Source organism: Nansenia antarctica (assembly GCF_963989245.1).
Source record: "Nansenia antarctica genome assembly, chromosome: 1".
Taxonomy (NCBI): Eukaryota; Metazoa; Chordata; class Actinopteri; order Argentiniformes; family Microstomatidae; genus Nansenia; species Nansenia antarctica.
In genome coordinates, this window is record NC_137674.1 from 76054325 (window position 1) to 76081942 (window position 27618).

The following is a 27618-nucleotide window of genomic DNA, read 5'->3' on the forward strand; positions in this document are numbered from 1 at the left end:
CTCCTCACCTGTGCAGTGTTACAGGCAACCTTTAAAGGGGGCTGATGTGACGTCTGCTTCTCTGCCAACCACTCCAACAAAGGGCTGACCGCCTGGCTGCCTGGCTTTGTGAGGGCCCAATGGATGCATTGTCCATGTTCACAAATGATTATAGGCCTACGTTGAATGTGCTGTAGTAAGGACCTCAGCCGATCGCTGTGTCAATAGCCTCTGGACGCTCCTCTTCCTCCTCATTGATGAAGCACTCTGCAGCCTGTTTGGAGACAGAGGTGTGGATACTGGGTCTGTCCACTCCCCACAAGAGTGATACAGTGGGTGAAATAAGTATTCAACAAATGTTTTTATTCAACATATTGCAGCTATTCACATGAAATGTATAGCAGACATTGGTATTACAGTTTTTCCCAATTGCTAAAACACAAAAGCCAATTCTCTAAACCAAATGACCAGTTCTCTAAACACATTTAATAAAACTAGCTCCCATTTGCCAAAACCATAAACACATTTCACATGAAGACACAATTCACAAAACACAATCCTCCTTTTATCATAAGTCTAAACACATTTTGTCTTGCTAAAACACAAGTTGCAAAAAACTCTGCTCAAATTCTCAAATTAAAGCTCATGTGATGCAAAATGCTTGCCACAGTCAGCAACATTTGAACACAATGAACACACCTAGCTTCATTCATTAAACATAACGACTCAAAATTTAAGACACTTGTTGCAAATGATTGTGGTGTGTGTGTGTGGTATAGTTCCATAAATAAATAAAAAAAACATCACACCCTGAACATTGTTTTCAGTGAGTATTGTTGTGTGTAATGGATCCTCAGTAGTGTTTGCATTGAGTTGTGATACAGTACAGTAGTGTACATGTTACGGTACATGTGGGAATACATGTACCGTGTATGTGGTATAGTTCCATAAATAAATAAATAAACATCACACCCTGAACATTGTTTTCAGTGAGTATTGTTGTGTGTAATGGATCCTCTGTAGTGTTTGCATTGAGTTGTGATACAGTACAGTATTGTAGAGATGTGGGAAAACTAGGGTTAGGGTTAGGTGCTAGGGTGCTAGGGTTAAGGTTAGGGTTAGGATTAGGGGTAGGGTTAGGGTTAGGGTTAGGGTTAAGGTTAGGGTTAGGGTTAGACATGCCAGCATGTACCAAGTCACCCTAGCACCTAACCCTAACCCTAGTTTTCCCACATGTACCGTATTCCCACATGTACCGTAGTGTACATACTGTATTTTCTGTAGATTTACATACTGTTCATATGAAACACACAAATCTATGAATGCCCAATACTCTACAGTGATATATTCTGAGAACAGATACTGTAAGGTTTCTAAACATGTGCTTTGGCAGTTGTGAAAAAAAAGAACATTCTCACACACTGAACATTGTGTTTTCAGTTGTTTTGTTGTAGTCTGTAATGATGCATATAGTGTTTACATTTTTGCAGGCTTTGAGCAGCTGTTTTGGTGTGAAAGTTTGAGTTTTGAAGAGAGAAGGTGTGGTTTTGCTTATGTAGCTTTAGAAAAGTGTGTTGTGTTTAGAGTTTTGGGAAAATGGAGGGAAGTTTTGTGAAATGTGTTTTAGCAATTGAGAAAAACTGTAACTCAATAAAGCTTACAAACAAGCTTATGCCACTAGAATTCTCCTGCCTGTGCTAATTAGAATCAGCTGGGTTAATGCATGTTGGTGGGTAAGTACTTCCAGACTTTGAAACAGGGTTTCCCACCTCTGAATGCAAGTAAAACATTTTTTTTGTCACAAAGCTTTCCTGCAAGAAACATCTCATGATGAAATGGCTCTCCCAAGACCGTGGCAACAAGATTGTTGAACACCATAGTAATGGCACTGGTTGAGCACCATAGTAATGGCATCATAGGGGCCATGTGAACATGGAAGGAACATCACTCAACCATCAACCGACCACACACAGGAGCTCCTCGCAAGATTTCTGACCTGGCAGTGAGACAGTTAGTCAGAAGAGTAGTCCAAATCCTGGAAGCAGCGGGTACAGTTGTCACAAAGAAAACAATAGGCAATGCATTCGCAATCCATTTGCGATCACCCCTGAATCATCCACTCATTTGTATTTCAGTATATTTCCAAAAAGTACATTTTATTTATAATTTTTCCATCCAATATACCTCCTCAAAGTATTATTATTCTTTTTTTGATTTTTTGAACCAGTAAACCATTTTTATTTTTTTATTCACTGGCAAGAACATCTCGCTGGTTGAAGCAGTTTTTCCACAGGGTTGGAATGTCATTTGAAAATGTAGAAAGCACATGGTGACAACAATGCAATTAATAGAATACATTTATTTTACTTCAGAAGAATGTAATGTTCAACCCTACATATATATTGATCATCTTGGGCAATGAGTAAACCATCTCAGCAACAGCTTTGAACAAAACATTTCAGAATATCCAAAACAAATACCAATACAAAATATGAAATGATGTATGTTTAGAATATAATGTTAATATACTTTTAGCTATAAACTAAAACATTCCTATCTCAAATGTACGTTTTTGGTAACACCAACCGTTACAGTTTGGTTGTTTATTTTATTCAATGCTCATTTTGAGATTGGATTATGTATAAACAATTTAAAATAACTATTAGGCCTACTACAAACTACTAGTAAACAATAAATAAATCAATACTACACTTGGTTCAACATTTTATTCTTTTTCAGAGCAAAAAATATTACACTATCATTCACAAAAAGACAAATGCCACATATTTTGCACATTTTCATACTTTACAAGTGTACTAGTGACACAGTTATTGGTGGAGATAGAGGTGTTATTTTCTCTAACATCTCTACAGCTTTGCCTTTAAGATCACAAAAAGCACTCATACTGTAGCTCCAATTAAAAGCATGATATATTTAATTTACCAGCAGAGACAATGAGTATTGCAGAAATCTTGATACAAGATGTTTTGCTACAAGGCTAAAGCCTATTACAGCAACTTAACTGAATCAGCTCCTACGCAACATATATTTAGAATCAAACACTTAGATTTAGAATCAACCATCTACACCTAATGATACAGTGGCGAGGCCTTTGTTGGTGGCAGCGGTACCATTCTCCTTGGGACTGTTGCTTTCTTTATTATCCTCTATCTTCCATTTGATTCCAAACAAGCTGCAGACCTTCATCAGCATCAGGTCCACAATCTCCTCCTCTTCTGAGGGCTGTGGAACAGAGAACAGCCAAAATGTGACACGTTCTAGTCTTTTGGTCCACATATCAGCAACCAATCAAAATGTTCTGACTTGTGATGTATTCACATGTTTTGAAAGAAAAGTCTGATCATTACATTAGATCCCGATATGCAGACCAAAGCATTAGAACGTGACACAAATACTTTCATTGCAGATTTTGATTCTATATAAAACCTACAGCTGACAGGATTGTCTTTTATCCATGACAAAGCTGATATCATCAACATATAGAGTACCTTGTGGTGCTTTTGCTCTTGACTGAATGCCACCAGGATGACAGAGATGAAAAGGTTCAGCACCACAAAGGTCATGAACACAATGCAGGAGCCAATGAGCAATGCCCCAAGCAGGGGGTTGTAATTCAGAACCTGGATTGGAAGGAAAAATAACCACCAATCAAGTTATGCCATCATGACCACATACTGTAAGTTGTCAAAGTGTAACTGTAATTCACTAACCTCATCATAGTTAAAGATGCCCAGTTGCAAGCTGACCATGGTCTGAGCTGCATTCAGGAGAGTCCTATATGAGTACAGCTTCCAGCCATACATAAGATTCGACTGGAGACAGAAAATAACCAGATTTAAGATGCCTCATATACTGTACTATGAAAACAGAAAGACGATGCCCAAGATGGAAAAGGAAGTTGGAAAAGGAAGTTGGAAAAGGACACCACATTGGTGTTCCAGGAAAACCCTTACAGCAATGGAGTAGGCCAGAAACATGATGGTCATGACCACGAGGAAGCCTGATATGTCCGTCCAGGCCCGCTGCAGTGTGGCTGTGATCATGTGCAGCTTGGGGTTGAGCCTCAGCAGGTGCCACCATTTGACTGTAGCCAGCAGCACCAGGAAGGCAATCAGATACCCCAGCACTGCATCAGCTTCGGCAGTCTCATGAAAACTGGCAAACCTAAACCGAGAGCAAAGAAACTGGATTTCACTCTGGAAAATAGAGCCTTGATTTCTGTATAAAAATAGGATTAAATACATATTTTTTTTCTACCAATGATTCTCAAAAGTGTGTTCACTTCACTCACTGGTCTTTGTGGTTCTGGTAGTATGCCATGTCCCGGTTCCCCAGCAGAGTCCTCTTGATGAAGACAGACAGCGCGCTCCAGCTCAAGATAATGATGGCCAGTTCTAGCAGGTGTAGCTTGCTCTTGAAATACGCCCACTTCTGCTGCTTCATCAGCTTGCCCTGATGGGAAGAGTCAGACTGAGGAGGAACTTCATGGCCTGGGGAGACGCCATTGTGAAACGGCCTTGGTAAAGGTTGTGAACGATCTTAGAACAAACTTGGACAACAAAAAACTCTATCAGATTTCGATACAGTCGACCACAATATTGTTATAGACAGACTACATAAGTGTGTTGGCCTCTCTGGCACTCTGATATTATGTACCCCTTCGATCCCTCAGGTCCTCTGGTAGTGGTCTCTTGGTTGTTCCAAGGGTCCGGATGGTGGCCACTTTTAGCCACTATGGCCCCAGACTTTGGAACAGCTTGCCAGAGGACTTGAGGGTGGCAGAGAGTGTGGATATTTTAAAAAGAAAACTTAAAACACACCTTTTTAGCCTGGCTTTTATCTAGTGTCTATGTTAACTTGCACATTTACTTTTTATCTTATCTCCTATTTCTTGTTTTGTTCCTGGTTTTATTGTGTTGTATTTACAGTATTCTATTATCTCCTACCTCTTGTTTTATTGTATTGTAGTTTATTTACTATTGTTTTTATGTTCAGCACTTGGAGTTGCATTCAATCCATGTCCTTGTGCTATATAAATAAAGTTTGATTGATTGATTGATTGATTGATTATAACAGTAAGCTAAGCTATAGTTAAGAAGGTCATTCAAGAAGTATAAGCATAATGAACACAGGAAGATGTGAAGTCTCCAGACAGGCTTACCTGAACAAACATGTAATAGAAGACGAAGAGGAAATAAATGATCTCAGAGGTCATGACAAAGATGTGCAGGCCACCAGTGGACTGGTACAGGCGAACACTCGGCAGCTCGCTGCGGAACTGGAACGCTCCTGGGAGAATGATTAGAAGTGCAGATAAATGTGTGTTTTTAAATTCACTGTGCTGCTCTCATAGTGCTTCATAGCAGATGTCTTACCTACAGCTGTGGTCTCCAGCATGAGGGTAACGATGCAGAAGAGGTTGACATTGGCATTGTACACAGTGAACTCTACAAAAACTGCCCGGGTGTACATGTCAAGCCATGTGTTGTCAAACAGGTACTGAAGGGTCCTGGACTCACAAAAAAAGCAGAAAACACTCGGTTAAATAATCCAATATGTACAACTGAATTGAATAATCGTTTTTGGATCATTTTTCTACAGTTGTTTACCTGCTAGCATTCTGTGAGTCTGGGCCTAGGTCCACCACAAACCCCCCTCCCCTATAGAGGGCTACGCAGCCCCAGATGGGGCAGGATCTGAGTCGGGCCTGGGTTTGGTACCGCCAAGGACTGCGAAGGAACCAGGAGGCGTTCTCATCCACAGAACGGTTCCAACCTGGCCCATAGGAGCCCATGTCCTCTATATCCCATGAATATGGAGCATGACAGTCTCGGCCAACAGATTGTCGCATGGAGCGGGCGGTTTGGCAGGAGTTCTTCTGCACCCTCACCTGGCGAAGACGGGCATTACCCACCAGCTTGGAGTTACCATCTGTGATGAATCCTATAACAGAAAATAATGGTATTAAAGCTGGCAAAGGAGTTTTATGTTTCTCCATGAAATGTAGAGAATTCTACCTGGGTAGTCTCCAAAGAGGTTGCTGAGTAGAGAGGTGTTGGCCCAGGTGAACACGTCTTTGTGACTCATGCTGTCTGAGATCCCTTTGCTGAAGCTCTGCTCAATGTGCAGAGTCAGGAAGTAAGCGTTAGGGTCCCGCTGGCCGTATGCCACCAGGAGCAACATCCACATGAACCCCATGTAGGCTGCAACAAGAACACATGCCTTAGATTCCTGCACTAATGTGAACATTGTGGTGGACTTGTGTGGGGAATTCATTCAGAAGTGGTCCCTCTTACTGAAAATCTCCTTGATGAGGGCAAAGACCTTCTGCTCTTTGATCATATTGTTCCTCATCCTCTCAATGTCGGTGGGAGGAGGGGGCTGGTAGAAGCTGCATGTGCTATCTCTCCTGGCTGCTCGCACAGCATCAGGATCATCTATGGGTAGAATAAATGCATTTCCTACCTGTTGCTAGTGTACATGCCCCATACCCACTTCACAGCCTCTAACCCCATTGCCTCTGGCCTCTTAGCCTCACACATCCTACATTAATTATTGTTATTATTTCTTGCTATTTTAAACATAATTTTTTACTTGTCTTGTTGTTTTTATGTCCTATGCACCAACCTCACCAATTTCCTGTATGTGCAAATATACAGTACTTGGCCAAATAAAATCATCCTGATTCGGTTTCTGATTCTTCTGTTGCACCAGTAAACACAATTGCACTGCAATTGCCATGGAAGTGCTGCTTTAGGGCTTTCTCTGGGGATAAGGAGATAAGGAGATATAGACTGGTACCTGGGGCTTTCTCTGGGGTTAAGATAAGGAGATATAGACTGGTACCTGGGTTCTCTGGGGTTAAGATAAGGAGATATAGACTGGTACCTGGGTTCTCTGGGGTTAAGATAAGGAGATATAGACTGGTACCTGGGTTCTCTGGGGTTAAGATAAGGAGATATAGACTGGTACCTGGGTTCTCTGGGGTTCAGATAAGGAGCTATAGACTGGTACCTGGGTTCTCTGGGGTTCAGATAAGGAGATATAGACTGGTACCTGGGTTCCTGAGAGCCCCCTCCAGCTGCGGCTCTCCATATTCCTCCTGATCAACTTTCTTCAGAACAAGAGCAAAAAATGCCGCAAAACCAAGCACCTGTGATAAACGATCCACAATCATTAGTAAATATTATATACATGAAGTATTATGTCATATTGTACCAAGCAATCTGATGTGTCTCACCTTCAGAGGCTGAGTGATGAGGAGACTCTCAAAGAAGGACACCACCATGGAGATGAGCCAGCTCACAGAGCGGTCCTTCCCATAGGTCAGCCCATACATCATGGTGAAGTATCCTGACACACTGCTGGTCGCTATCACCAGTATCCAGCCCACAAACACAAACCACCAGGGGAGCCCTCCCTGACAGCACCCTTTCTTACTGCTGTCCCCGTCAATACTCTCTGCTGGGCTGGGGCTGTGAGCCAGCTGATCCCCTCCCAGGCTGGAGGAGGAGAGGTGGGACTCCAACAAACCCTTCATGCCCTGCACCTGCTGCACGGCCCGCCGGTAACTGTCTGGGTCGGGGAAGCGAGAGGGTCCCAGTAGACTCAACTCCTTTTCAACGTGGCGTAGCTGCCGGTACAAATACTGGCTGTTGGTGCTCCGTTTCTGGTCCCCGTCCCCAGTCTTCTCTGGACTCCCACACAGGCTGTTCTCTGGCAACACAGCAATCAACTGACCTGTTAATAGGCCTGATAATACATCAACCTCTTATCCAGTGAAGCCACAACATCAAGAAGCACAAAGAAACACCTCTGGTTTAGCTTGGCTTCACATTCAGGTCAGAATGCTAATCTACCCTGATAGTAGTATTATCATCTGCAGGATGTGGGATTCGGAGTAGAAATTTACCCTGCAGATTGACTGCCCCCAGTGAGAGGATGAGAGATCCCTCTCTCTTGGAGGTGTCTGTGTAAAACCCCCCGCCAGCCCTGTTCTGCTGCCTGATAATGTCCTCCACAAGAGAGAGCAGAGTGTTGATGTCTGTCTTTCTTCCAGGCCCCAACTCCAATTCCAGACGTGGGATGGGGCTTTTCATGGCCTTGGAGAGTGACTGGGCAATTCTCTTTATGTCCTGTGATGAATACATAACAAACGTTATAATTTAACATTCCGACAGACTTGTTATAAAGGGTTTGTAACAACTCGTTATTGCTGTTTCACACTACACTGAACATGATTTGGGGGGGCAAATATCTATCTTACTATATTGTTGTCTTAGCAGTTGGTAAAATAACAGGATTAAAATAAATAAACTCCTCAAAAAAAGTTTGGAAACGTTATTTCAGTCGATTCTTCCTCCCCTTTAATAATACCAATTGGTATTGTATTTTATATTGTTGGAAAGCCTGATTAGTCACCTTTACAACGAGGTAAAACTTGTAAGAATCATGCATTCGTGGAATGAGTAACACAGCTAAACGTGTGGGTAGTGTCCCAAAAATGTTTGCCAAAATCCCCTGCAATATTCTTCTGTTGGTATTCACTCTCGTTTTGAGTTGCTTGGTGGATTGGATGATTGCACTCTGAGTCCATCAGAGTCCATCCTCAGCTCATCTATCAACATCTGGTTCGCTGCCTCCACTACCAAGGACAGAGGCAGACTACACAGCGGATTATTCGGTCAACCGAGAAGGTCATCGGCTACAACCTGCCATCTGTCCTGGACCTGTTCCAATCCAGGACCAGTAGGAGAGCAGGAAAGATCTTGGCTGATCCTTCCCACCCCGGTCACCACCTCTTCCAAAGACTTCCATCCTATCAAGACCAAAACCTTGCGCAGCCATTAGTTTTACATTACTCTAATTTACCGCCGACATAATTATAGCTCTATTGCCCCTCTTGCCATTTAAAAAAAAACTAATTTTGCTTATATATTGTTGTTTTTTATGTCCTATGCACCAACCTCATCAAGTCAATTTCCTGTATGTGCGAAAATATTTGGCAATAAAAAGAATTCTGATTCTGATGGGTTACCCAAACATGAAAGTACCTTGATGACAGTGTCTGGTGTGATCTCCTTGTGGTCCCTCTGTGGGGAGGGTGGCTGAGAGGGAGACACACGGCCAGTCTTCCCCTGCTTGGATGCCTCTGCCTTGGGCTTCCCAGGCTTCTTCTCTCGAGGACGAGTGTTTCTGAATATACTCACAATGAGGAGATTAACTGGAAACATGATGAATGAACTTTGAACTCCAATCAGAACCTGTTGCCAGGTGAACTCAATATGACCTTCCGAGTGAGAGAGATAAAGGAAGAGGGAGAGAGAAAAGGTTAGCTCACACATTTTTTGTTGTTGTCTCGAAACAGTATTAATTGTTTAGACTTTCTTACCCAGGTCCATAGTCTGCTCAGAGGGGTCGGTAGGAATACCCCAGAACATGATGCTGGTGAGCATGGTGCAGAGCAGCAGAGAGAAACAGCAGGACACTCGCTGTACACATGTAAAGGTGCTACTTGGGGGACGACTGATCACAGAGAACCAGATGTGGCTATCACGAAAGTCCTTTGCTGTCTTCATGAAGAACAGATTACTGAAAAATGTACAGCATATGAAGTTGCAGTTACCATGACAGACATAGTAGTAGTAGTAGTAGTAGTAGTAGTAGTAGTAGTAGTAGTAGTAGTAGTAGTACTAGTAGTAGTAGTAGTAGTAGTAGTAGTAGTAGTAGTAGTAGTAGTAGTAGTAGTAGTAGTAGTAGTAGTAGTAGTAGTAGTAGTAGTAGTAGTAGTAGTAGTAGTAGTAGTAGTAGTAGTAGTAGTAGTAGTAGTAGTGGTTTATTTCTGTCCTTTTTTCTTTTCTTCCAACAGGTATGTACATAGAAAATAAGGCATTAAATGAAATGGAAAACAAAACAAATATTTTTCATGTTTTGTTTTTTCATACTCTCTCATATATTCACAAAAACAAAAACATAAAGAAAACAAAAACAAAAGTTCCAAACGTTTCATACACAATATTGATCATACTTCTACTATTCCACTTCCACTACTATTTTTCATCATATAAAAAAAAAGAGAAAAAAAGGAAAGAAATTGCAGAATGAACTACACATTCTTAATTTGTTGTCACAACTATTCCACATGTTAAGCCCTTTAACAGATTTTATCTTTTTCCTTTTTTTAAACATACCTCTTCCCCTAAGTTCATACTGGCTCTCTCTAGTTTCAAACAACCCCTGAATACAGTTTGGAAGTAAATTATGTTGTGCTTTGTACATTATCTGTGCAGTTTTAAGATCAACTAAATCACAAAATGTTAATACATGCAAGTTAATAAAAAGTGTGTTGGGTGGTTCATAATAATCTGATCAATTTACAATTCTTATATCTCTCTTCTGTAGCATGAAAATTGGATTAGTGTTGAGAGAATAATACAGTATAGTAAGTTCTGAATCAAAATATCTTTAGTTTTACATAAGATGGGTTTTAGACATTTTAGCTTTTTACATTATTAATGTTTGATTCCAACATAATTTATGATCAATTATCACGCCCAGAATGTTTTTTTCAGACACTTTTAAATTTTTACTTGATTATTGATTTGCCGATTACCAAATCGGTTTATTGCTTAAACTCAATAATAACTTGTTAATATCAAACAATTTCTTTAAGACTTTCAGTTCCCTTTTCACTGTATTCGGAAGCCATTCCAAACTTTTCCCAGAGCAATCTAAATGAGTGTCATCAGAAAATAAAACACATTTCTAACAATTTAAACGCTTTACAGATATCATTTATAAGCAGTATAAACAGTTTAGGGCCTAGCACAGAACCCTGTGGAATCCCACATTTCTTCTATGTTTTCATATCTTGATAAATACATCATATCAAGATGCATTTATGTCCCATCTCACCTGAACCTCTTCAAATCCATATCCGTGGCAACAGGGAAAACTTGATCAAGAGTGCAATCGCCCATATCGATAGCCAGCCATGAGTTGCACAGGAAGTGCCATTTCTGTCCTGTCTCTATATCCTGCACCATCACTTTGTTTATATACCTGCATGAAAACACTGCTATCATCCACATCTCATAGACATCATTGCTGTGATCCTAGTAAGATAGGTATAGTGACAATAATGGAAGACACCATCAGCAATGGATTCCCCTGCCCCTTACTTACCAGGCAGGGTGTCCCCCTGAGTTATCGTGCCAGAGTCTGATGCTCTGCAGCTCTCCCAGGGAGAAGGGTGTGGTCAGCAGGAACATGTCCACCCCGCCCCTCTCAAACACGGGCCTGTCAGGGTCTATGAGGTGGTGGGGCTCACTCTCGCCCTCCGTGCCCAGCAGAGTCACTGTCACCTGCAGTAGCCACAATATAATAGTATAATATAATGTTTAAACGGTTTTATTTGCTATGCAATCAACTTGTCAATCAATTGTTGTAATTTGGTATTACTCGCTCTAGGCACAGGGTCAGCCATAGTCGGCGCCCCTGGAGCAATTAGGGGCTAATTCTACGAGAGGATATTGTCCCATCATACAGCACTCTTGTCTGGGAACTGGTTGCACTGACCTGAGAGGAGGTGGAAGCACCACGCCGATGCCCGGTGCTGATATTCAGCATATAACGATACTCAGCAAAGGGATCATTGTCCTCGAGCATTGTCACCTTCAGCTAAAAGAAGTAACACTTCGAATTAAATCACACACATCCAAGCCAAACGCGTTAATCTATTCACAAAATGGCACATCTAGTAAGCACTGTATACATAACAGTCCCTAATGGCAGTAGCATTCATTTGAGGCAGACCTTGACTGCATCCTGGATGTCTTTTCTGCGTGCCCACACGACCACCAGGAGATAAGCAACGAAGATGGCACCCACAAAGCACACCACCACAGGGTTATTGGCAAAGGTGGAAAAGAGCTCCGCTGTGCGGGACACATCCACAAGGTTGGGCATAACGAAGAAAGAGCTCCCGAATGAGGTCAAGTGATTACATAGGCACTGGGTGACGAAGGGTGTTGTGAAAGGACCAACCTAAGGAGACAATAGTTGGTTTATAGCATTATGGTTGGACTGTTCAGGGAAACGTGTTGCTTGTCAAATGATAGTACTTGTTATAGTAATTGTTATAGTACACTCACCCTGCAGCCATCTTCACTCCAGGTGGATTTGGTTTCATTCCAATATTTGCACTGGGCGGCAATGGAGGTAACAGACACAGTGGCATTGACTGATTTAATCCCTGGCTCTACAATGGGTCTCACCACCAGGTAGTGCACCCCGACGTTTGCTGCCCTGTCTTTGGGACTCAGTATCCAGGTGTATCTCTCCTCTGTACCAAAAAATACACACATTTGTACATATATTAATATACAGACACATAGTACATGTTTCATGTGAAATAATTAACGTAATGCTTCACCATTCATTAGTACATTTAGGAGATATATCACCTTGTGTGTTGCCCTGGTGAGGCATTTGAGTCTTGGCTATGTATTGCTTATCATTGGGGTAGTCCTTATACCCTAGGAACAGTATAAACGATATGTCTTCTGAGGGGTCCACCTTAAGTACCAGTGTTGCGTCCGGTGAAGGGACATCAATGACCAGTGTGCTGTAATTCCCAAGGTCCAGGATTGTGCTGTTCTCCTGCCCACCATCAGGCCTTGGTAAGAGGATCTATGAACCAGCGAGGAGATTCATTTACCCTATGCATCTGTTTCTGAATGTACAGTACATCCTGTATGTTTATAGTTTGATGTGCTCTCAGCAGAAAAGCCACCACTGAAATCTAGTCCAGGATCTGCAGTACCATGCCTGTAATATCAGAGTGTATCATCAGGACAACTGTAGAATGGGGGCACCGCATACTATACAAACCTCAATCTCCTCTGACAGGTTCTCTATGGGGATGACTGAGCCATTTTCTCTGGTGAGGGAGACAGAGCCCAAGGTGCCACTGATATTCCCTTCACTCCAAGAGTACGGGTTATTCTCAAAACTCATCATCTGGAACAAGAGAGATCAATCATCTATGAGACAGGAGAGGGTTTAAACCATACATGACACCAAAATCAACCATTATGACAAATGAACACAATGCAAGTCCTGCTCAGCAGTAACATGCTAACAACTGCTGCGTATACTCACTTTCACTTGCATGCACACATACACACTCACATGCATGCATGCTTACCCGAACATCAACTGGCTCCTCTGGAGAAAGGATATCCGCACCAAGCAGAGGGAGGGTAAAGCTGGAGGAGGAGGGGCTTTTTGGGATGCTTATGGAATTCATCTGAATAGTTTCTGGAGACAGTCTAAGATAGGGCAAATTATCACTCACGATTGAGGCATCCTTTCAGGTATACATTAACACAGCCTTTAACATGTTATACACTACAGGTCCCTCTATTGTACCCTCTGCCTATACTCCTCTTACCTGTTGACATAAATGCCGATCTTAGCGGTGCTGAGAATGGCTGGCCCTTTATTAACCTTTTTTCCATTCAACAGTGCGCTCTGCACATCGCCAATTCCATGAAGAAGAAAATCAGAGATCTTTTTCTACAAAAAGAGAAACGGCTTAGTAAGGAGGACAGATACGTCAACGTTCTAATATCAAACTGGATGATATGACTTGATAGTGAAGTAATGTGCGCTTACATTTGAGGAGAAATCCAGTATATTACTGGCTGCCTCCACGATAGGTGTCGCTGCATTGACCACCTCCTCATCTCCACCATCCTGACTGATGTTCATGGAGAGGAGGGAGGAGCTGAGGTCTGCAACCAGGGAGCTAGCTTCCACCTAGAGGTGGACCACAGACAAAAAGGAATCATGTTATTTTATTCTTAGTAATATTTTCAGTGATATGTCTTTTGTGTGTACTCACAGGGGGGCTATGTCTATCTAATTTTACCTGAGCAGAGGGACTGAGCTCATCACTCATCTGGGTGAGTCCTACCACTGCTGTGGCCGTCACCTGCACTTCCTGAGTTGAGTTGCTGGGGGCATTCTGCAGAACTGTCGTTATTCTGGTCAGCATCTGTTCTCGTAGCTTAAAGGGAGACACCGTTGGACAACAATTATTGGAGCTCTTAACCTGGATCTTCTGCATATAAATTGTATGATTCTGTGTGGAAAAAACGTCAATCAGAAATAAGCTTACAAACATTCGATTTGTAAGATCTATCCCAACAGATGATGTGTGTCCCAGATTATGTGTGACCCTTATGTGTCCCATACTGCCTCCCACCTTTGTCCTGGCACCCTTTTCCGTCGCGTTGGAGTCCTGGTTCAGCATGTCGGACACAGATTGGAACATCTGCCCCAGTGTTTCCCCAGAGAGCAACCCTTGCTGTTCTAGTTGAGCCACAGTGTCCGTAACCACAGACTGGAGATCCTGCACTGAGGAACCAGACTCGGCTTTTCTCACCTGGAGAGACAACAATTCAAAAGCTCCTGTTCCTCTTGATGTGGAGTAGTCTCGTGGATGTCAACTCAATGGAGAAGAAAGGCCAGACAGATTTCCTAGGTGAAATCATTATTTTTAACTGATATGCTTGATGACTGGAATGACAAACCTGAGTTGTGATTGTAGTGCTCGTCTCAGTGATCCCATGTATTACAGTGGCCACCACAGACAAACTGTAGTTGCTGCTGCTCTCCCCTAGAGGGAGGTAGATGGACTTTACCTCATTGGTAGAACTGCAGCGCAGATGTTTGCCTGAAAGATTATGGAGAATGAATCTTTGATTAATGAGGAAACCAAAAATCAATACAACATTTCTTTTTTATCATAGATTGACTGTGGGTAAGTGAATATTATATCTCAATAAATGTATGCATATTATGTAAAGCAAACTTGAAAAACACACTAGAAATAGAATACATACATACATATGGTAGTACCTGTATTAGTTTTAAAACAGTATCGGCAGATGCCAGTGGAGCAGAGGGTTGTTGTTGTGCAGGCGATATTGAAAGCATCCAGAACGGTGCCTGCCAAGGGGGATATGCTGCAGGAAGGGGGGCCGTGAGTGGCAGGTGGGATAGTTGTCGTGGCAGCAGCCGGTGCAGGACCTGGTATCTGAATGGTGTACTTAGCAAAGCCAGACTTTGTCTCACCTAAAAAAAAGAAACCACTTCTATGAATCTACCAAAAACATCCATGAATGAGTCATGCATACCTTCAAACTGCCAAATATACTGTAATCAAACAGACATAACCTAAAATAATTAGAAAAATCTGAATGTCTTCATGAATCGTATGGACTTCCAGATTCCAGACTTTCAGTCAATGCATAATGCTAATAGCTTTGATGTCAAGTTCAAGAAACACAACATATGTTTGGCCTTAGATTACAGGTACCCACCATAAACTATTACACTGAGATTCTGAGCCTTAGCCAAGGCTTGTTTTAGATGCTCTTTTGACACTGTATATTCAGTGCCATCTTGTTTCTCTATTAGTGGCTTTTTCCCAGTCTTGATGTAGCAATTTGTAAGGGAGTCCTAAAAGAAAAAAGCTCAACATTCTTAAGTATGTAATCATAGGACACTTACAGTAGGCTCATGCAGTATGACTCATACTATCATACTATCCAACTTGACATTCAGCAAATAATACAGTTAAGTTGTTCATGCTTCTTTGTCTTATTTGTATGGCACATGTGACAACGATCAGACCGAGGGCAACAGAGGTTAATTAATAAATTAACTAAGGCCCTAAAAAAGCACTTACTGTAGTAACACGTAATGGAAATCATAAATATGCCTGTCTGCAACATGCATTATAAAGGAGCTTCAGGCCTACCTTTGAAGGGTCTGGGTCCTCAATATGCCAAACCACTTTTGGGCAGTTCGGATTGCATTCCAGTTTTAGCTTTACATCACTATTTGTGTCCACTGTGTTACAATTAGAGCAACTGAAAGAATAAAAGTTAGCTTTGTTTATACAGGAGATCTTGTAAAATTTGAATCAACTGCTGAATTGGGACTCAATCAGGCGGATAACTTGACTTTTAATAACCATGGGCATCAATTCAAACCTAGCCATACCTGGTTATCATAGAATGATATAGCATCATTCACCATTAACCCCCTAAAATTCTTAAATCATTTTTTGTCACTTCAACATTTTTCAAGGATGCACTATGAATAAGAAAGTGGTCCTTTACCTAATGCTGACGTCGTTGAATTCTTTTGGAATAACGGTGACGCATCGGGATGCTGACATCCTGTCAACCCATGTGTGGCCCACCTTCCACTTTAAAGTAAAAGTATATTCCAAAAACTCAAATGGGTTTGGAAGACAGTCTTTTTTAATCACGTGGGTCTTGTCTGCTGATTTCTCTTTGCATTTACAATCCTTCTCTGTTGGAATAAGTGGGGTTAAAATGGTTTGAAAACATCATAAGCCTACGCTGTAAGGTCCATTTAACATTCAACATTCTATGACCTTTAAACGAGTGAAATATTGTGGTACATTACAGCAACATATTGAAACTGCAACTGCCTGAAACAAATGGATACTACATTACAGTCTTGTTTGTATCATAGCCTAAAGGGGTACAACCTTTAAGAACCATTAGTACTTACTGCACTCCCATTCAAAGCTGCTCCATTTTCCACTAGATAGTCCTTCCAAGCCAGTTATACCAAGCATGACGCTCTGAGTGTTGTCAACAATAGTGTCTGGATTCGCAGTGATTTTCAAATCATAAGCTCTCGAAACACGTCCCTCTGTCTGATGATAAAAACAAAATGGGATGGATAACAGACATGAGCGACAAAATGTTTTGTGGTCATCCAATTATAAACAAATGATATCAATGCAATCTAATTCATAAAGCACAAATGATCGCCATCTGTAGATAATGTTTGTGACATACTGTGTTTCCGTGGTGATGGTCTGAGTCACCGCAGACTGTGGTGTTCCACATATAAGCGTCCACATCCATGTCTGAGAAGATATTCCAAGCTCTTACATTCACTTTTAAAGCTCCTGTAAAAAAACAACAACAACAACAACAACAACATATTTTAACATCTGTTTTCAGTGTTTCAGTTTTTTTTTTCTTACTGATTATAATTTGTTGGATGAAACTGATATATGAAACAGGATGTGCACCTTGGACTGTGGTTGAGATATTATAAACCTGCAGGCTGTTGTCTAGCAGGTCTCTAGTCTCTGAGAAGCTGTCATTGTCTCCAGACACCTGGAAGAAGAGCTGCACTGGGGCTCCCTGGTCCAGACAGACACTGATGTAGAGGTCAGAGTCTGGACACACGCCCTCCTCCACCATCAGTGAGGCCTGTAGACCCTCAACAGGCTCCACCAGGCAAACCTGCAGCTCTGTGGACACTCCCAGGGCGCTGATCCTGTTAGAAGCATGCAGGGTCAGCTGGTGGCAGCCAGGACCAAGCTGCTTCCCCATCTCTGGACCTATGGTGATGTTGTGGGGGACGATTCCTCTGACCACCGATGAATTGGCCATCAAAGTCTCACCTCTCTGGATGGTGTAGGTCACATTTGTACCTGTAGACAGCAAAGTAGCAAAGTAACTCCTAACTCTAACTACATTTTTTTCTGGATTTTTGCCATGTTGGTTTCACCTACCTGCTTCTACTTCAACCTGGATTTGGAATGGGCTGCTGTAGAGAGCCTTGCAGCTAGTGCCCTCTGCTGACTGGTTCATGCTATAGCACCTGATTAAACCAAATTCCCCGATGGGCTCCTGAATGGTGATGCTTTTCTGAGCTGTCACATGCCACTCACTGGTGGTACACTCCACCCCAACCATGAAGACACCTGGGTGGGTGTATTTGTGCACCACATTGCTGTCCACCCTGTGAGAGGACAAAATACAAAATATAGTGCCATGCGTAATGGGACAATTAAGCTATTTTTCTTCTTTTGGCTATACACTCCAAATGTTTGGATTTGAAATCAAACAATTACTATGAGGCTAATAATAAATGCGACCCATTGACTCCACCAGACACTGGGTCTCTTCTTTGGTGATGCTAAATCTGAAGATTGACTTGGCCAGTCAATAACTTTACACTTGTTGGCCCTGAAAAACGTCCCTAGTTGCTCTGGCAGTAAGTTCTGGTTTATTGTCTTCCTTTATAATAATAATAATAATTCATTAAATGTATATAGCGCTTTTCCGAGGCTCAAAGACGCTGACAGTATAGGGGATATGGGAAACACAAAAACAACAAGTAACATGAAACACAGAATCAGCGAACGGGGAGGGGGGGACAGGGGAGGTGGGTAGGGGTAGGGGAGGTTGTAAGGGTGTCAAGGGGGGGGGGGGGGCGGGGGCGCCCGGATGGGGGAGATGGCTAGGGGTAGGGGAGGCTGTAGGCATGGGAGAACAGGTAGGTTTTGAGGTGGGATTTAAAAGTGAGAAGTGAGGGTGAGTCTCTAAGTGGTTGGGGGAGAGAGTTCCAAAGGCGGGGTGCAGCTCGTGAAAAGGCACGGTGACCGAAGCCTTTGAGTTTTGAGGGTGGGACAGTGAGGGGAACAATGGATGAGGATCGGAGGGTACGGGTAGGGCGGTGGGGGAGAAGGAGGTCAGTCAGGTAAGGGGGGGCCAGGCTATGGAGGGCTTTGTATGTGAGGATGAGGATTTTAAATTGGATGCGTTCTTTGATGGGGAGCCAGTGGAGAGAGTGGAGGACAGGAGTGATGTGGTCACGGGAGCGGGTGTTTGAAAGGAGGCGTGCAGCAGAGTTTTGGACCATCTGGAGTCTATGGAGGGAGCGGGAGGTGATGCCGGTGAGTAGGGAGTTGCAGTAGTCAAGGCGGGAGGAGATGAAGGCGTGGATGAGGGATTCAGCAGCGGACGGGGAGAGGCAGTGTCTGATTTTTGCTATATTGCGGAGGTGGAAGTAGGAGGTCTTGATGATGGAGCTGACGTGGGGATCAAATGAGAGGGTGGGGTCCAGGATGAAGCCGAGGTTGCGAGCCAGGGGGGAGGGGGTGATAGTGGTGTCATCGATGGTGAGTGTGATGGGTCCGGTTTTATTGAGGGTGGATTTGGTGCCGATGAGGATGACTTCGGTCTTTTCACTGTTCAGTTTGAGGAAGTTGTGTGTGAGCCAGGTTTTTATTGCTGAAATGCAGTTTTCGATATGAGTGATGAAGCCAATGTTGTTTGAGGCATTTGCTTGTACTTGAGCAGACAAGATGTTTCTGTACACTTCAGAATACATTCTTACATGCTTCTGCCATCAGCAGTTACATCATCAATTAAGTCAACTTAGCAAGTTAGCTAGCTCTAGTGGCAGCTATCCATAGTAAGTAAGTAAGTCAGTAAGTAAGCCTTGAGAACTGATGGTTCTTGAGCCTAATGGCCCGTAGGGGGCAGGAGCCTATCTCCTGTCTCCGTAGCGTGAGGCGGCTTGATGTACAAGTACAACCCCTGGACATGACGCTGGTATGTTGCAGGGTCTTACCCCCAATCAAACCCTTAATGCTGAGTGCCAAGCAGGGTCAGGGTATGACTCAGCCGGGGATCAAATACAAGCTGAGAATCTCTACGTTAACCACACAGTCATTACTGATTTCAAATACCAGCTTTTGGAGTGTAGAGGCAAAATAAGAAAAAATGCTTCACTGTCCCATTACTTACACAGAGCACTGTAGATGGTTGGTACGGTAATAAACAACTATCATCTAATATTAAACTAGTGAATTAGGCCCCTATCTGATTGTCAGACGAGCTGCTACTCACTCCTCAGGACTGTAGGGGTCGATGGTGTGCCCATCTCCAGCACTCAGGGTGCAGGTGAGATTACCCTGGAATGGATGGAGCAGCCACTTCACTGTGATGGGTACATCATCAAAGACAGCGGCCACCCTGTCCAATAGTAAGCGGAGACCTGTGGATCGCAGACAACAGTTGTGATTGTTCGTGCTGATGTGCATGACATCATAATTTCCAGTCTGTGTTATGCTGATTGTACAGTGTCATGTTTGACATTGCGGTGGACACTGAAGATGTATAGTCTAACTGATAAGAGGTAGAGAGGTTACTTTGACGCATGCAGATAGACATTTAGTACAAACACGTTGGTAAAACAACCACAGAGGAGTGGCATCATGCCAGTGTACTATATGTTATGGGGATATACTGTACTGTACTTGGCCTGCACCTTGCCCTTGAGATTATCATGGTAAAATAGATAGAGAAAGAGACAGTGAGATAGACGGGGGTAGAGTGGTCTGACCGTCTTTGCAGTGGTACTCCACAGAGAGGTAGCTTCCCAGTCCTGGGCAGGGTTCACCAAAGGAGGACACATCTGCAGTGGCGTGGCACGCCTGCAGTCCATGGCAGTGTTCTGCAAATGACGTAGAGTTCAATGGAGATGGAACATTTAAAAACATTTAAAAACGGTCTATCAAACCACAGCAAAGGTATTTATTTTGGCAACATTTGGCACAAGTGCTACAATTATTAGATATTAACAAATACAACAAAGCCATCATCTTCATCATCATCATCATAGATTGAAGTATTCTTTCTCTGAATGTATCATTCATTGTAGACAGTCTACAACTGGTATTAAACCTCTTGCTTAAAGCTTCTGTTATACAGAAATTATATTTAAATCCAAACTGGAGGAAGAACAATTCACACAGCAAATCCGAGAATGGATCCAGGAATGGACCTGACTCCAAGGTCCAGGAATGGTTGTTAAGTCATAATATCGGTGTGCACGTAGACCTGCAATCTGCTGCATATTGTTAGAGGATCCAAAAAAACAAGTCCATTAACATGAATGGGCCCTAATGATAACCCTAACGCTAAATATGAATTTGTGACACGGTCTGGTGAAACGGTCCGCATGCCGGCAATTCTCAAGTCGCTCATAATATTGTTATGATAACGTTCATAATATCTAAATGTAGCATGTTTAATATCTCCACAGTACTGAACAAATCATTGCAGTCAATCGAATACATGTATAGTTGCGTATGACACTTCACCCCATACCTCTGACTGCATCGACCACATCAATCCAGCTACACTCCTCCTGAGTGGATGTGGGTGAGGAAGCAGGATGTGACTGGCAGTAGTGAACCGTCTTACGACCGTAGAAGCTGTCATCCACCTCTATCACTTGACCGGAACCGCACTGCAGTGTGGCATTGTGGTCTGCACAGGCAATGGAACGCTCAGACTCTGAAAAAAAGAAGAAGAAAGAAAACAGCCTTTTCTTTTGAATAGTTTAGGTTAATAATTTCAGAGAGAACAAATAAGCATGCACATTTATCTACCTGCTTCTTTATCTCGGTCTCTGTCACATAAGTAGATACACACACACACAGGCACAGACACACAGACACGCACACACGCACGTGCGCACACACACACACACACACACACACACACACACACACACACACTCACACACACACACACACGCACACACACATGCACGCACACACACACACACACACACACACACACACACACACAGCAAATACAAACCAAACTGGCAGATGAAGTGCAGCTCCTGGCTACAGTTGTCTGTGGCCTCCCACTGGAACGCAGACTTCCTCAGGATGTGGCCACAGCCGGCCCCAGGAGCCGGGTCCTCCAGCCAGTTGGAGTAGCTGACATCAGAGCCATCGAGCCAGGAGAGAGGACCTGAGGACGTCACACATACCAAATGTGACAGCAGCTGGTGAAAGCGGGAACAAGTCGGCAACCGAACAAATGTTCTGACTTTAAATATGAAAAATGTAAATAAATGTCAATATTGTTGAAATCAAAACACACACTCACTAGTCAAGCCAAAGTGAGTGAGTAATCCCCACTGCTACCTACCTACCTACCTTAATGTTACCTGAACCCGTTCTGTTCACTTCTGTTCAACCTGTCATGTGTTTAGTTGAGAATAGATTTTTCTTTTTAAGTTATTTTTTCTGAGTGGGGCAGTCCCACTCATATTTTTCTTTTTTATTTGACAGATGCAGTGAAGATTTAGACAGGAAGGATGGGTGAGAGAGAGAGGTGGGATGACATGCAGGATATGTCCCCGGCCGGATTCGAACCGGGGACCCTGCGGTTACATGGTCGACGTTTAACCCGCTACGCCACCTAAGCGCCCCGGGGTCGTTTTTTATGACAGGTAGTTGTGTCTTCATGACGGATGTCAGAGGCAAACAAATCACCTCAATAGCAGAATTAGGGACATAACACAAGAGAAACAAAGCCATTACAGGACCAGATGGTGAATAGGTGATAAAGATTGGTCCTTTGTGTAGGGTATTACAAGGACCCTAAATCAAGGGACTGGACAGCCTTTCTCCTCAGGCGAGTGCTGCTAAAAGGAGATATCCAAATGTGATCACTGGCTGTTAGCAATGATCGGACGTGAACAAAACACAAATCTCCCAGTATAAGGCAAGCTGACTTGGGACATTGTCATCAGGCCCACAACCTTGAAAACCCCAATTCAATACCAGATTCTATATCCAGAGATAATCTAAATGTGCCACAGTCCTTCCTCTCAAGATGTGCCCAGTAGAACAATATTTAACTCTGATACCAATGCCAGTCGTCGTGATAGAAGACATGCATATTGCGTTTTGAAACCATTTTTTTTTTTTTTTTTTATGTGAACCCAATCATAAAATCAAGTGTTATGATACAGTGAATGTGATGGAACACACCATTACAGTGAAACAAAACACCCAAAATGGTCAGTAATTCAGTAGTGTGCAAGATAGTGCTGTGAAAAAACATTTCGTTTTTCAGGGCACTTAAAAGCAGCATGCATTCAAACACTAAAACTGGGTTTGTAATTGTATGTTTTGGCAGGCTGTGTTGGTACAGTTTTGGCAGGCTGTGTAATCCATGTAATAAAATACCTTGTGTAAGTACCTTGTCACATATCATGTAACTGAACAGTCAATGATAAAATGAATGATGAAAGAGAAAGCATCCACAGTGATTTTTGCAGAAGAAAGAAATATAGCTTAAAATAATAGTATAACAATCTGCAGTGATAGGGCTTGAACCTCATTTATTTGTCAGGCAACTACTCAAAAAAAAACAATACAAGATTTTTACAACACATGATTTACCATGTGTGCTTTGTTTACAGGAGCCTGTGGGACGTATTCTGGAGAGAAGAGAGAACGCCATTGATGGTGTGCCATAGTTGCCAGGCAAAGTAAATTGTAAAACCTGGAACTTCAATATAGAGGAGTAGTACTGGAACCTGTTTATAAGACAAATATTTAGATTTTTGGAAAGATGACAAATGCAAATCCCATTTATAGACAATTTCACCACTTTCTTTAACCGTAGAGATCTGTTTGCGAGAGATAGGTTTCATCCAAACAGGTATGGTGCCCACCTGCTGTCCATGTCCATGGACCTAGCTGTCCAGCCCTGGACCTGGCCGGTGCCCAGACGAGACTGATGTGGGGTGAGTCCGATCCATTCCTCTAACATCAAACATGCCATCCAGACTATTGTCTCCCACCGGACTCCCACCACCACAAATAAGGTAATACATGGCGCAAATATGAGAAACTTAGTACCCATTTCATTAAGTATTCCCTTGAGTCAGTCCCAGTGTCAAAGTGACATCTCCATGGCAATTTTGAATATCAGGTCCCTATCGACCAAAAAAACATTTGTCATAAATGAGCTCATTTGTGATAGAAAACTAGACTGTATGCTTCTCACAGAAACCACTCCATTGCGACGCGCCCAAATACATGGTGGACAAGCTCATAAGATACACACCAGCTAGACCCTTAAGGTCTAGTGGCACGGAACTTCTAATAGTACCAGAGGCTAGGACTAAGAGATTTGGAGGATCAGCTTTTAGCATATATGCTCCTAGATTGTGGAACACCCTACCTGAGGGCCTGAGGTTGTCTAAAACTCTGGAAATTTTTAAGCAAGACCTTAAAACCTACTTATTCAATGTCGCCTTTTGTTACTAAGGGAGACATTGGACATTATAGAACTAGGGTCACTATGCTATTACACCATACTCGTGCTTTGAGATCTTGTGTTGACAGGAAAAAGGACCTGGGTGCTGATGAGGCACTGTCAGCTCCCAGTAGCACCTAGAGCAGTACCAGAACCGGTGCCAGGATGTATCTGGACCACCACCAGGTTGTATTGCTGTCATCTTTATTGTGTTGTTGCATCATAACTACGCTTGAGATTCTCTTTTGGCAGGACCTGTGCCCATGCTGGTTGCAGAACGATGCAGATATAACACTACATTTATGGACAGTGTGTACGCCGATAATATGCAAGGAACTTTTCCTGGATACATGGTGTACAGGTTTTTCGCCCTTGCTTGCTTGCTATGCGCCGGTGGTCCTTGGGCCTCCCGTTGCCTGTGTGCCTGGTCTATTCCGCCGCCGGGGCACCTGCTTGGCCGTCCTTGTGCGGGGCCTTTATGGTCTGTGCTTGCTTGGCTGGGCCGGTTGTGCTGGTGGTGGGGCGGGCTGGGTGTGTGGGGAGGCGGGGGCTCCCCGGGGGGGGGGGTGGGGGTTCACCGCTGGGTGCTGGTAGGCAAACTTGTTAGTAGTCGCTCTATGTGTAGAGGGCTGCAAGGGAATTTTCCTGGCTACATACAGTAGTGTACAGGTTTTTTACTTTTGCCTGCTTGCGGCTCTGTCAGTATGTGAAGCGCATTGAGTTGCATCTTGTAAGAAATGCGCTATACAAATAACATTTTATTTTATTTTATTTGACTATAGGACTTTGTGAACTAACATATTGTGCAGGGAACAATTCATACAGATTTGAGTTTTCCTAGATTTCAAGGGGGATCAAAATAACTCCTTTTCAAGTCAGGTGTATTTCAGATTGGGCAATCTCACTTGGACGCTGGCTACTAGCGGCTGTGAGAGGTCACATTTTGATTGGCTCTGAGCAGAAGTGATGTTTCGAGAACAACAACGCCTTCTGCCAAGCACCATCAACTTTTTTTATTTTGCTATGCTATAATATATTATTATATTTATATGCAAACTATGCAAGCTATATGTTATGGACATTGCTGAAGTGTTATTATTTTCCCTGGAATTATGTTTCAGTTGTTGTAACACTACCCACGTTTGCTAGCCTAGCATACCTTTGTAGCGTCTTAAAGTTACATTATTTGAGGCAAAAGGAGTTCCTTAAATAGTCTGAAATAATGCCCAGAAATTGTCTTATTGATGGGCATACCTCTCAATGCCAATTATATAATTAGATAATAAGCTTATCTTGCCATGAAACAATATAAGAGGATTTGATAACCATACATTCAACTCTCAACAAATATGGAGGTAAACAATTATCAATTAAACTTCATTAGTGGATCTTTAATAAATCTAATAAAAAGAATATGTAGGGTAGTAGAACTTGCCCTACACAACAGAGAGGAAAAAGCATTAAAAAAAAAGAGACAATCAAAAGAGGCATTTTATTTTGCCTTTATTTCCAATGAGGAGTATTTCAACAAACCTGATTAGAGGTGTGTTAAACAGACTAACCTGCCTGAAAAAGGTGTGTTTTAAATATGTGGGAACAACATAACATATGTTTGATTTCATACATAACTGGTAGGTACTTGGTTTCACTGATAGTTCCTGTATAACACTTGATCAATGCAACTATGCACACACACATGGAATTGGTAGCTTTTCGGTGGCGTAGTTGGATTCAAGTCTTGAGTGGAGCAACTTGGAATGCGAGGACTGTTTGCAGCAACTTCACACGTTTCACACTGTTTCTTTCCTATATTTTAATGAGTAGGCACTCCTGATGAGGAGTGTATCAAAACACCCTAATAGAGCAGGGACTATTGATAGTTTATCAACATATCCTTAACAGTGGTTGGAAACCTCAGAGGGAATAATTATGCACATGGAGTGCTTCAAAATACAATTGCATGCATGCTCAAACACCTGTAGATTAGAGTTCTGGCTATCTGAGAGGTGTTCCACAACTCTTGAGTTATTGAGGTAACAGTACACCATGTCAGGTTTCAAAGCATCTCATAATGAGTGTTTCATCCTAAAACCTGTCTCAAAACCTTCACAAAATTAATGTGTTTCAGCACTTTATATATAGTCTGCAAACACCAGCGAAAAAAAGGTCTTGATATTATAATCAATCACCAACGACACAGTGTGATCCTATCAGTCATTCATTTAATTTCTCATTTCCAAGTCATCTGTTAATGTCAGTTCCCTGGCTGGCCCCTTACCTTCGGCTGCAGCAGAGTCCAGTGTTAGGTTCGGGGAGGCAGGTGCCAGTCCTAGCCACCAGTCTCGCTCCAGCTCCAGGTGCTTCTGGAGGAACTGCTGGGTTTCATCATTCAGGATGAAGGCCAGGTGTCCACCGCCGCGCTCACACCAACCCTGCGCCCCCAGGAAGGAACGCTGGCGGCCCACAAACTCATAACAGGAGCCGTCAAAGCTCTCCTGGTACTCTGGGCAGGACAGAGCCTCCGTTTCATCCTCAAGAGCGCAAGACGGCCACGTCAGTAGGAAAGCTGTCACGATCGCCAGGGAGAGAGCGGTGCTGTCCATCTTCATCTCCTCATCTGTGCAGTGTTACCGTCGGCATGGATCCAGTCTCTCTTTAAAGGGGACTGACGTCAGACCTCTGGCTCATCAGCCTCTCTGTTTGGGCCCCAACAATAGACTTATCGCCTGGCTTCTTGTCTTTGTGAGGTCTCAAATTGATGCATTATTCTCATACAAAAACAAACAGAAGAGAAGGACAGGCCTATTGTGAATAAGCTGTAATAAGGACATCAGTCCCCTGTGTCAATAGCCCAGGCCTCCCTCTACCTCTGAAGCTGCCATTATCCTTGTAGCGCTCCACAGTCTGCAGTGAGAGATAAGCTTCACGTGTTTTGGCATGAACCGATCAATTAAGGCAATCCAGACATTGAGACAACTTTTTGCCTTGACGACATCATGTCAACAAACAGAGATGCTTTTGTGTTGTATAGTTAAAAACAGCTTGGAAGGATCTGCTGCACAGTGGTTGAGACTACTGCATGCAACAAGACTGTTTTGTCCACAGAGTTAAAGCCTAGAGTCTTCAGATCTCTGGAAGAACCACCTCCGTTACACTAGTGTGGTTCAATCAGGATATTTATTTCTTATTGTTTGACAAATACTTCAGAATTTTGGTTTCAGTGGGATCCTAGCTGTTAATCACTGACAGGAATTACTCTCTGTAAAGCCATAATCTTACAGCCCACAGTAAGGTCAATAAACTATCATTGTAATAATAAAGGCAAATAAATTACAATGGTGGCGTTTCAAGTCCAAAGTTTATGCTCCATTTCCTAACAGATTACAGACAATCTAGATAGTAGGCTAGATATATCTGACAGGACTATTGATTAATTTAGAACATATTTGATCAACTTTAAGGGGTCTGTAGAATAAAGCTTTAGCTTATAAAAATGTTTGACAAATACTTTGTGCTTAGAGAGAATTGCTTAGAATATGAACATATTATTGATCGCAAATTATCTCCTAAGCTTATCTTGTGTTCAAATATAACTTTTCTTATCTGTGTATGATGGTGGTTTACACCCAATTAT

The 27618-nt window shown here is 42.7% G+C and overlaps 1 protein-coding gene across 1 annotated transcript; it reads right to left on the minus strand.

Moving 5' to 3' along the window:
* Positions 1-184: 184 nt before the first annotated feature.
* On the minus strand, positions 185-26587 carry LOC308153107 (polycystin-1-like protein 2; the record flags this gene model as incomplete). The annotated part of the gene is made up of 39 exons (XM_080526202.1): positions 185-253; positions 3079-3222; positions 3489-3620; positions 3711-3812; positions 3954-4164; positions 4292-4452; positions 5162-5289; positions 5376-5509; positions 5610-5943; positions 6018-6203; positions 6297-6437; positions 7057-7153; positions 7241-7716; positions 7913-8135; positions 9054-9289; positions 9392-9591; positions 10915-11061; positions 11185-11363; positions 11578-11679; positions 11815-12045; positions 12153-12343; positions 12465-12690; positions 12892-13020; positions 13208-13331; positions 13454-13578; positions 13678-13821; positions 13934-14071; positions 14270-14449; positions 14598-14740; positions 14926-15103; positions 16277-16389; positions 16937-17020; positions 17147-17554; positions 17636-17865; positions 19761-19908; positions 20257-20367; positions 21024-21212; positions 21522-21680; positions 26263-26587. 39 exons carry the CDS (start codon positions 26585-26587, stop codon positions 185-187), a joined length of 6978 nt encoding a protein of 2325 aa, XP_080382328.1.
* Between the last annotated feature and the right edge of the window lie 1031 nt (positions 26588-27618).